The sequence below is a fragment of the Poecile atricapillus genome, chromosome 3, assembly GCF_030490865.1.
Source record: "Poecile atricapillus isolate bPoeAtr1 chromosome 3, bPoeAtr1.hap1, whole genome shotgun sequence".
NCBI classification, from domain to species: domain Eukaryota; kingdom Metazoa; phylum Chordata; class Aves; order Passeriformes; family Paridae; genus Poecile; species Poecile atricapillus.
The window spans coordinates 41,695,637-41,708,390 of NC_081251.1; the positions used below are offsets into that span (position 1 = coordinate 41,695,637).

The 12,754-nt window shown below is 37.5% G+C and overlaps 1 protein-coding gene across 1 annotated transcript in view; it reads right to left on the bottom strand.

The window, feature by feature from the left end:
• Positions 1 to 11,672: 11,672 nt before the first annotated feature.
• ASCC3 (activating signal cointegrator 1 complex subunit 3) overlaps positions 11,673 to 12,754 on the bottom strand; it is a 253,573-nt gene continuing 252,491 nt past the window's right edge. Inside the window, exons 41-42 of the mRNA XM_058835623.1 lie at positions 12,402 to 12,577; positions 11,673 to 12,309 (exon numbers count right to left, since the gene is read on the bottom strand). Coding sequence (XP_058691606.1) covers positions 12,174 to 12,309; positions 12,402 to 12,577 — 312 coding nt within the window. The 3' untranslated portion in view covers positions 11,673 to 12,173. The remainder of the gene's footprint in view (positions 12,310 to 12,401; positions 12,578 to 12,754) is intronic.

Genomic DNA, 12,754 nt, shown 5'->3' on the forward strand with positions numbered 1-12,754 from the left:
AGCTTGTCTGAAGTTATGGGACCTTAGAAAACACAGGGTTGGAGAAGGAAGGCTGTTGCATGGTACAGAGCTTCCTTTGATTCCCTGGAAGGAGCACATCCTTTGAGTTGGAGAGATGTAAACAAGGGCCCAAAGTTCCATGAGATGTTAGGCTGGCCTAAGTTCAGGTATAGTTCAATTGCTAAAGGGTGGGAGTGGAACAGATTAGAAGGTAAAAGCTCCCTGCACCCAAAGCTTGCCTGCAGTTTTCCATATAGGAAGATTATGCAGGAAGCTCTGACAGCCTTGGAGGGCTGGGGGGCTCCACAGGGGTGCAAGAATGATTCTGCCCAGATCAGTTTACAAGGCTGGGACCATACAATATAAGCTCTTGGAGGCAAGGGCTGTGTGTATCTCCATACAGTGCCGATCACAATAGGATCTTATTTCTGTTTAGGGCTTCCAGATGCAATGCTAGTCAATGTCTATAGTAAACAATAATATTAATAATAAGTATTAACATGCCAAGCTACAAATCACTGGCATAGTTTTCCAATATTGCTGGTTGCTTTCCAGTATTGTCCTCCAGCCTCACTGCAGTATATTGTATACAAAAGAACTGAAACCCAATAATTGGTGTGTCAAGAGTTTGAAGGCATGATCACATTTTTTCTTTTGAAATCGGTCTATTGAAACAGACATCACAACAAGTGAGTTCATTGGCCTAATAAACCCCATGTCCAGCGTGCACACACTGTTCTGTATCCCAGGACATCAGTAATTAGGCTGGTAACGAGGCTGCTGTTGCATAGAATAACCAGTATGAAAATGTTAAAAGTTAAGCATAATGGAAAAATAATGTGGCAAAAATGTAAACAGTAGACTTCAGATATGACACTTATTTTCACTTATGGGAAGACAGCTGAAAGGAAAGCTTTAGCTGCAATTTGTTTTTTCTGCTTTACTGAATCTATAAAAAGTCAACAATGACTTAGTTCTTCTGACCACAGCAACGTAGCTTTACACTTGAAACAGAAATACAGCTTTAAATTTAGATTTTAATTTCATGTCTTATTGTAGACACAGTAGAAACTTTACACTAAAATAACATTTCTGCTATAAGCCAGCTCCTTTTGTGCTACTGAAAGAAATAATAATGAGAAAGTATTCCAGCAGGAGGAGCTGGTTTAGAAGCAAATGGATTCCATGGCAACTCCTGACTCTACATGACACCTAATAACTAGCATTTATGTTGGAAATTGTCTGTGTTATCTTGTACCCCAGATCGGATCTTTTTATAGGGTTTTCCCCTTATTTTAAAGCAAAAAACTGGTAGTTAGGATGCTGTTTTTATACTATAGATCCAAAAATAAGCATGAAATAATGTGAGTTGGTCTGCCTCAAATGTGTGCTCAGGCAAATTGTTCTAAAATGGATTTAATTTTTTAAAAATTATTTCAGAAATAAAGTATTTCCTGGGATAGGTATTGATCTGTCAAGAGGGAACAGAATACTGGAACTGTGTATGTTTTAACATGATGAGATATCCATATTCAACGGTTTGAAACATAATACAAGAAGATCCAACTGAATCATACCGGTATCTTGGTTCTCACAGTGCTGAATACACCAGGGGAATCTCGTCAAGGGGCAGCTGGAGAATAACCCAGTCCTATGGGCATCCTGACAGCCAGTCTGACTGATTTATGATCTGGAGAATGTGGATTTATTTCCTTCTCTGCCATGATCCAATCTAGTGCATGTGTGGGGCCTGACAACTGCTGTTGCTTGAGTGTAGAATATTTGAACTTGCTATTTTATACCTAAATTGAAAGAAATCTGTTCGTAAACTGTCACATGATAAGCAACCTTTGCCTTTGACTGTTTCAGTACTACTTCATGATTGAGAGAACTGTAGCTGAAATTAACCCTGGAGATGAAGATTTCTGTAGATGCTTTGTGGCCTGACTGTTTCCTCAGCCAGCTGTTGCTTTAGGGTCTCAGATGGTAGAATAACATACTGTAGGCTTGGAAAAAAGTGTCTCATGTCGTCAAATTAAAGCTGATTCAAGTTTGTGCTGTTTATCCCTTTTTTGCTATGAGTGAAAGAACAAAGAAAGTGTGGCTGATAAAAGCCCTCCTGGTTTTGTGATTGTTTGTCCAGGGACAGGTGCAATCACAGAGAATGTTCTAAGGTGCAGAAGTGAATGGTGGCCAAAATGGGAAAGATGAAAGTGTCTGGAGTAGTCTAATCCTATTGTTAAGTGCTATTGGTAGCATCTGTATTTAAATATTAGAACCTTTTGAAGATGTCTAAGACCATTTAACTTTTGCCCAAGGAAAGGAATGCTTTTTTCCTCTTCCTGTCCATAGAGATAAGATAGGTCTAAAACATGGAGTAACCATTCGGAACGGGGAGTATTGGTCAGCAGATATACTAAATGGATGGGTAGAAAATACATCTTGGTTTAGCTAATCTTTTGCTGTAATTTGCAATTAGATGCTGGTGTAGACTTCCATGAACAGAGACCCTGATCTGGCACAAAGGTGTTTGTGACTAGTATTAGGAATCAAAACCAAACTACTCTCAGAAGTGTTATAACTGATCGTAAAGTAAGTGTGATTAAAAAAAAAAAAAAAAAAAAAGAGGTAAGGCTACTGTCATACTTTGGGAACCAATTTGATGATAAAAGCATAGAAGTGGAAAATACAGAAAGTCCAGAGAAAGGTGCTCTGAGTAGTGACAGCAGTAAGAAAATAATTTTTAAATTTGTTTAGGTGTATGTCTTTATTTTTACCTACAAGAGAGAAGTAAGTACACAACAGACCAAAGAAAGAAGGATATAAATAAAATAAAAGCAGTACTAGACAGATTGAGAAATTGAAATGGAGGTGAGGTGAAAGCTAAAATGGAAGAGAAGCCATAGTTATGGGAAAGGAAGAACAATTAGTAAAACAAGAAATTTCAAGCAGGGCATTACTTGATTTATCCTTCTTTCTGTACCTCCTTACATTGCTGCTTATGGTCTTAAGATTTGTGGTTTGGAGAAGGCAGAACAATTTTGCATTGGTGATCTGAGCTGGACCTGTATTCTTACATGAAGAGAATAAATAGCAGATAAAGGAATCAAATCATGATTGTGGATAAAGTATGGCTGTTTTTCTTATTTATTATTGACTGTTCAATTACTGGAAAATAAAAGAGTGTAAGTAAAGAAATGAAGCATTAGAAGTTAATTCAGAAAACTTTGTCTTCTCCAGTTACACATAAACCTGATGCATAGGCAGGGATCGAATTCCAGGTATCAATCTTTTTTGCTGTTTCAAAAGATCAAAGCAATATTTCTCTTCTGAAAGTTAGTTTTGATGGGTTCTTGCCCTCCTTCAGTAGCAGTGACATCAGTAACTGCTAACTTCAATGGCTTGTTATTTTCATATTAGTAAATAACATATTCATGTTCCTAAAATATTTATGTATAATATATAGACACATACAAAATCCCACCTTGAATTTATCCTTCCTTCCCTGAGAAAAGTTGACGTAACTGACTCTATTTTATTAATGTCATATGCTATACTTGAAATGAAAGGAAATGGATTTAAATGTAGACCAGTTAACATCAGGTTGGTGTGATATGAGAGCTCCAAGTGCAGGTGTGTAAAATGGAAAGAAGAGTATATGTAGTTTATGAAATTAAGACTATACACTTTCAGGGATATAGCTAAGAAAGGTTTCTGAAATAGCAAGAATCTCATCCTAAATGCACCTAGAACAGAATTCAAGATGTGAAGTGCTTAAATTTCTCTTTGTGGTGAATATGTAAAATTTGGTGTTTCAAAATAGACTGGATAACTGCGTATGAAGAGGGAAGCATAACACAGAGATGGAACACAGAAATGTAACTTAGCTTTGGTACCTTGCCTAAGACTAACAGACATATGCTTGTCTGTTTAGAATGTTACTTGGAACATTCTGCTGAAAATAGAGGCTTGCTCTCTTTCAGAATGAGGCATAGGATTTGTGCTTTCTTATTTAAAAATTGGCTACATTCCACCATCCCATCTGTTCCCATACAAAATTCCTTCCTTCAGTTCTTTCTTCTCTTTTCTGAACACATTTCCCCCTAGTGTGCCCCAGTCACCAGGTAAATACTACAGGATGCTTTTGTGGAAGCTGTGCCATCACACAAAATTATTATGAAAGCAGATGAGATAATATAAGAAAACCAAACAGGACTATTGACTCACAGCAGCCCTGTCTGCAGGACTCGAAGCTCTGTCCCTCCTTGTCTCCTCTCTCCTGTTTTTCTTATTAGGGGTATTTTTTTTCATCTAATTTCATCTTTTCATGGTCATAAGTTCTTAGTCTGTTCCTGTAAAGTCAATGGTTCCTAATAATTAAATAACTTTAGGACATTACCTACCTATCCAAGTCAAGAAAATACAATTTATCCCTGAATTAGAAATGTTATAAAATCTGCAGCTGTTAATCTTTGAGTCCTAGGTTTGAGTGAAGGATTGGATAATACTAATGCTGCTGTCTATTCACCAAATCCTTTAAAAGTAATAGCAAAAACTAAATTTAATCTACTAATAATAAATGTTGGGAATGTATTTAATCCTACAGTCTCTGAAGCAAAAGGCCCATGCACCAAGAGAAAAGAAACTTCAGTGTGTTTTTTAGTCTCTTAATGTTGGGATTTCTTTCCAGGTTCTGTTTACTTCCTGAGAAGCACCTGTATGTCCCCAAAGGTTTTCTGATAGAATTAAATTAATCCAGCTGTTTCCACAAGACTTTCAGACAACTAGGTAGGCACTACATGTTGTTAAAATGAAGGAACAAAGCATTTGGAATTCTCAGAAGTATCCTCATGTTGAGATTTCTCCTTTTTTTTTTCATGTTTATGAAGACTAGAATATCCTAGCCATCCATCTGGATATGTTCTGAAAGAACACCGTTATCTATTAAAGGGATTGATCCTTTAAGGTCAGAATTTCCTGAAGAGCCTGGTCCTGAGAAAAGTTGGGACAAGGTTCAGTTATTTGAAGTGCCTTTAAATTTGGAATAGAAATTTCGAGAAAACTCTCGATCCCAAAACAGTGCATCAGAGCACCCCTCTAGGCACTCTGTCTTTCCAGTGGAGGAAGCTGATGCATGGTCTGGAAGGCTGACATACTTCTCCCTCCTGTAGGATCTGTAGGCTCAGGAGGGGGCGTGAACTTCCTCTGTAAATTTTGTAGTGTCTGCCAGGAGCTGGCACCTGGCTGATCACCTCCTATAAAGCACATGGAAAGAGAACTGAATGTGTAGTGTGAGCCACAGAGTGTTCCTGAGGTTCAGAAATGTTACCTAGCTGTGATTTCTTCTGCATTGCTGAGGGGTATTGCAAAAGATAACACTGCAATTATGTGTAACTGGGGAAAAGCAAAGTCCTAATATTGTATGAATGTGTCTTCTAAACCTTTTGCTAAAATGTCTTTGTGATGCCTTCTGATACATATGCTATTGTATGTAAACGATGGAGGCCATCTTCTCTTGAGGACAGCATGTATTTTCCCAGTATGTGCAACGACAAGTCTGAAAGGTATTGTTAGTGTTTGAACATAGGAGTCAAATAAACATGTATGAGAGGCACAAAGGCAGGCCTTGTATTTGACCAGATATCTATCACATGTGTGGATACAGTCTACAACTATTTCACGTTCATCAGCTGTGAGCATTTCAGTGACAAGGAGAACTGAGAAATCTCCATGTCCCTCTTTTCCCAGATTGGCTCATTCCCTCTTTGAATAAAGTTACATAGAATTAAAACCTAAAATTAAACTGGCATTTGCCTCAATTATACAGAAAACTGTGATGCTTATTTTGTACCTGTTTTATTTGGTCAATAAATTCTTGAAGTAACATTGCATCAAATTTTGAGTTTAGCACAGTAGGGCCTTATGAGGTAATTTGTAGATTGCATCTTTCAAGAACCTAATCATGGACCAGTACTTCCTCTCTGCTGTGTCCTATAACCAGAGAATGAAACTTCCCTGAAAGTCCTATCCTGGAACGCTTAGTCCAAGGGCAACATGGGAGACTCTGTGAGGAGGGAAGTAGAGGGTGGGATGGGACACAGCAGAAGCATGTCAAGGAAACAGCAATATCCTGTAACTGGGGTAGACTGTAAAACGGCCACTTAATTTAACTTTGTAGAGTTGTGCTTTAAATAGGGAAAAAAAGAAAAGAAAACAAAAAGTGGGGATTAATCTTGTTTTGGCTTGGGTGAATGAAAATGCTTTTTAATGGAGGTGACAGAATCATCTCAATGTTTTTCCCAGCTCTCCCTTTAGACATTGTTAGCATTTGAGAAAATAAAATAAGGCTTAATTGCAGAATCTTCAAAGCTACAAAGGTGACAGTTTATCAGAACCTGATCTTACTGTGCTACCACAATCAGTAATTAGTTCCTAATTAGTTTGATTTGCTGAAAAATACATGATGGGGACTCACCATGTGTTATTGGCATCTGAAACAATTTCATCCTGTTAGATAGAAGAAAGTACTGCTGTCAAGAACGTAAGCCTAATTTTCCCGCATTAGCACTGCCCAATATAAACTGAGTTATTTCTAATCCAAGGTACAAATTTGCTACTGTGTGAAGAATGTGGTTCATCACATTTCACGTAGAGATTTAGAGCGCATTAGAAAAGGATTGTGATATGTCAAGACTCTCTTTTCTACCAGTGCTCTTGCCAGTAGTTAATCGCATCTAGTTAATAGCTCTATAACTATTTGTACATTATCATGTTATTGAGAGTGTGATTTTTAAAAAATGCCCAATCCACCTCTGCTATCATTACAATTAGTAGTAATCTTATTATTTGGAATGCTAATATTCATCCCAGAACACTTTTCATTTTTTATTTAATGGGTTTTCCAGCAGATGAATAATAGCAAAAGTATTTCCTTTCATTTCCCCTCCGTATTCAACTGCACACTTTTATTGAGAGCCTTGGTAGGACAAGACTAAGCTGGAGGAGAAGAGCAGCAGTGAAGCCTAATGCATGTCCTTAGTGAAGCTTTAATGCTCCTTATTTTTGAGGAGAAATTTTAATAGAGAAGGTTGTGGTTTTCTAGAAATAGATTCAGAAGAAAGACTTGGAGAGCCCTGGATTCAAATTCCATTGATGCTGTATGGAGCTCGTTAGAAGATCTAAGGACAAAACATATTGTAAACATATTTAATTGCAGGATGGTGTAATCACTGTGGAGGATCCCTTACTATAGAGCAAGGAATTATTTATGAAGAAACTCATTTAGTCCAAGCGTTACAATTGCTTTTCAGAGAAGTTCCTTTAGTACAGAATTTCCTTTCACACACTACATGAGAAAGCAGCTTCACATCTTACTGCATACCAATGTATGACATCAGTAACAAATTTGGTTTGTTCACTCTAGAACTTCAGAAAAATATGTCAAAATTTCTTGGTACCACCTGCTGAAGTGAAATGCAGGCTGAGAAGACATGATAGTTAACAAGATACATTTTTAGAAAGGCAGGTGGGAGACATAGCTGATAGAAAAGACAGTATATAAATAGAAATGGGAGTGACAGCTCTCAGCAGAAGCCCTATTCACCTTTCTGTAGCTCATCTGTCTGTTTGGGCATCCTATGGCATTGAAACCTTTTGTGAGAAAATATTTCTTCTCATGAAGCAGGAGAATTCTCCTTCACATAAAATTGCTTGGAAGAGAGAATTTAGAACACTTGCAAAATAGCCTGGGCTTGATTAGCTAATTAAAATTGAGTATCTAAGCATCCACCTCATACTACTCACCCCTGTGACATGGGGATGACAGAAGTGACACATGACCTAAGAAAGACTTCCTGTCTTCTGGAGTGGCAACTGAAATATCTTTCATTTATTTTAAATTTCATTAGATGCAGTTAAGCAACTGAATTGCAAGCCTGACTAAACAAGTGACAGGGAGTCAATGTGGTTACCTGAATGTAGATATCAAATATCAAATGCTATTTGAGATGACATGGGTTACTTGAGGCATCCACAGAGGGTGACAGATAAAACAGCACTACATTGCACAGCTGATAGCTCTCTGCAGTTGGACTATGTTCTTCTGGAGCTGAATGTAGAGGCCAGGTGAGATATTTCATATTAAATGGCACTAAATCTTTGCGTGTAAGCAACTAAACCAAGGCCAAAATGTGCAATTTATCTAGAGACCTTTAGGTTGTGGAAAAAATATATGTGGTTTGCTTGTATTGCTTTTTCTCTGTTTCAGTACTTACTACATAGGCTACAATAACACATATGTGTGCATAGCACATCATAGAAAAGTGATCTTAAATAATTCCTTCTGTGATAATTTGCTGCCACTAATATAGGTAATGCCTCCAAACAGGTGAGGTTGTAGGGTTTACAGACAGTGGAAGGAGCTAAAGAGAAGTTTGCCTTAAATGCAGAGGGTGGCGGCAAGACAAGAAAGTGATGATTCAAAAAACACTGTCTGTAAATAAGCCTCTTAATAGAGAACTGATTCCTTTATAAGTAGTGTCTTAAAAAATACCATAGCCTCTTTTCCTTGACTGGGGGAGGAACATAGGAATTTGGACTTAGGCTGTGATGAGTAACGGCAGATGCACATGGGATACTTTCTTCTCTTTAGGCATGCCTCCCAGAACTAGAAAATTTGAATTACATAACTTAAAAAATAATTTAAAAATTACATTTTTAAATGCATCCTATTCTGTGAGTGTTCAAGTCTTATTCTAGGCTCCAGGGAAAAGACTGATAAGAAACTTCCTGAAGTTATCTTCAGGATGACCATCTGGAGGTGGTCTCTAGAAGCAATGCCAAGAGGAATCTTGGGTCATCAGCATAAACCCCTGAATTAATCTGGGTATGATTTGGGCCTTCAAAGATTCAATTAACAACAGGAAAAGACCTGCAGTAGAGAGGATGGTTTCATGCAGCCACTGATACCTTCAGTACCTGGGCTACAACTGAAATCTTAAGGTTCTAAACAACAGACTGTGTTATAAAACTTCTTCAGAAGACATGGGGCATGGTGGTACATACCCAAACCTCCTCTAGCTCCTGCTGGGCACTGCTGTGATGCTGTTATCAGACTAGGACAGGAATGATGAGAAAGGATGAAGTCACAGAGGCAGACTTAAGTATGTCGTGATGCACAAGATGTGCCTGGCTTTTGTTGCTTTCCAAGTTTTGGAAGAAGTCTCATACCTGAACAGGCATGCACTGATTCCAGCTGCTCCTAGAAGACGATAGAGAGAGTAAAAATAAAAGCCTACTTCCAAACTGGAATGAGCAACTTAACATTAAAAATTTCTATATGTGCTGTTTCTTTCATTTATCCATAAAGATGATTATTACATCACTAAAGTATTTATGTGTTGGGTTTTTTTTTTAATTTTTCTTTTTTTTATTCTGTTTGGTTTTCATACTTTTGTTAGACAGCTATTCTCACTTTCAACCATAAGATATCACTGGATTGAACACATTCATTGTTCATTTTAAGCAGCTGTTTCAAATGTATCAGCATTCTTTCTCGGATTTTTCAGCTAAATACTGATTCTAATCAATTTGCTTAAATTAATTCCGTATTACTTTAGACTTTGTCGTCACGAATCCAATACTTTTGTAAAAAAACCCAAAAATGTTTCAAATATATTATTTAGAAGTGCCTCCAAACTGTTTCTAAAAACAATTAATACACTAAGAAATACAGTATTTCCAAACCAAAGTACAGATGGCACAAATGACATTACAGAAACACTTTAATTGATTAATACTGAATACTGAAGCTATTGTCTGCTACTCTGCAGTTAGACTTTCTGTGATGTGCATTTGCAAAGCAACAAGAGCTAGCATCACTATGTTGGTATGTTGTTTGACTGTGGCATAGCTTTTTTCCCTAATTAATTAAAATTGTTGAGGGACAATGTATTGTTTCAGCCAAGTTTTCCAAAGAAAGGACTTAATTTCTGTGAAAATTTAAACTTCCAAATTAGATGAAACAATTAAAAATGGACTTATGCAATGTGTGAATAGCCAAACTATTGCCTAACAATTTGGAAAAAATCTGTTCTGTGACACAACAACATATTATATTGATATAGTCTAAATGGCAAAGGTGGCTTTTGTATGATCTATCCATCTCTAAATTTAGTGTCAATTTTTTCTATTATTTTCCCCCATTCTTAGGCACATTTTGATAGGTAATATATTACTTATAATAATGACATATAACATTTTTTACATGATCAAGAGATGAATACACTCATACAGAATTGATAATTTTAAAATCACTTCTCACAATTTAAGGTGCCAGATATGAAATATATTACTGGTTAACTACTGAGCCTTTGAAATCAGCCAGCCTTTTGCTTGCTGTAGTGTGGTGTTGCCAGTAGGTTGAGAGGTGATCAGTACTGGTAAGGCCACACTAGTGGCGCACCATGTCTGGAACTGTTAGAGCCCCGCAAAAGGCCACAAAATTGGTGATGAAGGGGCTGGACCATCTCTCACATGGGGAAAGGCTGAGAGATCTGGGACTGTTCAGCCTGGAGAAGGCTCAGGGAAATCTTGTCCATGGGTATCTGAATGGAAGATGTTGATAAGAACACAGCCAGGATCTTTTCAGTGGTGCTCTGTGATAGGACCAGAGGCAACAGGCACACCTGGAAACACAGAAGGATCCCTCTTGAACATCAAGTAATACTTTTACTGTGAGGGTGACCAAACCCTGGCACAGGTTGTTCAGGGAGATGGTGGAATCTCCATATTTGGAGATGTGGTCTTGGGCAACCAGCTCTGGCCTTGCCTGAGGAAAGGGGTTAGACCAGATGGCCTTTACAGAGAGGCCCCTCCCAAAATCAGCCATGCTGTGATAATATGTAGGTGCAGCATCACCAGTGTCATTTTTTCCTGGAAAGCTGATAACAACTCTGCTGTATTCTTTCATCCGGTGAAATACAATGGAAATGACAGTGAAATGATCCCTTGGAGAGGTAATGCTTATCAGCTCAATGCAAAGCTGAACAAGTGCAAATAATAATATTCAGTTTAAGGTCTAGTCTATCTGAATGAAGATGCACTGATTTTTCTGTAAGTATGTTGACTCCAAGTACTTGCTCAGCATCTTGAATTCTCTTAAGACTGAGGACTGGCCTCAGCATGTGTAGTCTCATCACAAGATAGATGCTGCTACCTTCTGCCTTCAGCTTATGCCTCACAGGTACTATCACAGCTGGGCATCTTAGACAATAGCTTTTGTCTGGCAGAATTATTCATTGCTCATCACGCCTCCTGTTGCAACCCCATTTTTGGAGCCTCATGCCCCCTTATTTACAGAAGTCAGTCACGCACTTTAGCACTGAGCCATAGAATAGGACACCCAATTTTATATGCCTTAGTCCTACAAAATTCAGGAAAAACCACTAAGGAAATTGCAAGTATGCAATATATATATGTTTGTGTATATGTATGTACATGTAAAGAGTAAACTTTAATAATTATCTACATAAATTGCATCATTGCTATACTGGAAATATTTTTTATGATTTAGCTTGCCCTTATAACTAGATTTACTGCTCATATAATTAATATAAATTAGTGAAATTTTTCTTTAGATTATCATTTGCAAAATGTACTATGCATGAAAAGTATATTTTACTCTTGAAAACACAATGCAAAACATTCTGGGAATACTTTTATTAAACATGAAATATAACACATCCATCAATATTTTCAGCAGCTCTTATATCAAATTTTGTTATTTTTCCCTATAAATTAAAAAAGTTGATGATTTAAATGCTCTTAATAGACAGGCTATAGAACACTTTTCAAAATGAAATGATAGCCCTGAATTTGCACAAATTACAGTATTGTTCAGTCTTTTATTTTGATGTTTTAAAATTCAACTAACAATCTGACTTCTGAGAGAAGAAAGATAAAACAAGAAAAGACAAATCTTCATAAAGGAGTAAGGCCACTGTGGCTAACTCGGTGTCACCAGAGTTAATACAGCAGTCACTTTCGGTTTCCCTGTTGTCTTGAGGTTTGAAGTTGGTTCCACTAAGGCAGATGCATTTTCGGATGTCCCAGAATGATGAGATGTCTTAGTTGCAGGACCAGTTCTTTTGACTGAGTGGACTTTCCAGACAGCCTTAGTTCAGAGCCAGGTGGCTCCTGGCCTCACTCCCCTCCGTGGTGCCTTGTGCTGGTACAATGTTCAGGTAAATGTCGTACTGTTGGTCCATGCCAAGGTAGCTGTCACTCATGAGATACAGGGTGTAGATACACCTGAAAAGTAAAAACAGCATTGTTAGTTTGGGAATTTGGTCTTGACTGCTTAGAAAATGCAGTATCTGAGAGAATTTGAAAGTTTGTCTTACTTTCCAAGAGTTTCTGGAGTATAAAAAGCAATGGAAACAGTATTTCGATTTCTGACATATCCAGTTCTTTTCAGGGCGATGAGTTCTTTTTTATCAACTTCTCCCAATATCAAAAACCATCCTTCATCTTTAGCTTTGGGGAATCTAGGAGCCATTGCTTTACTGTCCTGCTTTCCCTGTTGGAGAAAAGAAACAGCTTAGGAAAACTAGAACTCACCTTTCCAAAATGATGTTTTTCCTTGAATGAAAAATACTTCAAGAGCACACTGCTGTTAATTGTTAGGAAAGACTATAATTTAGTCAGACTAAAATTGTGTTATTTCTTTCCAGAAGGGGGGTTAAAAAATAAAAAA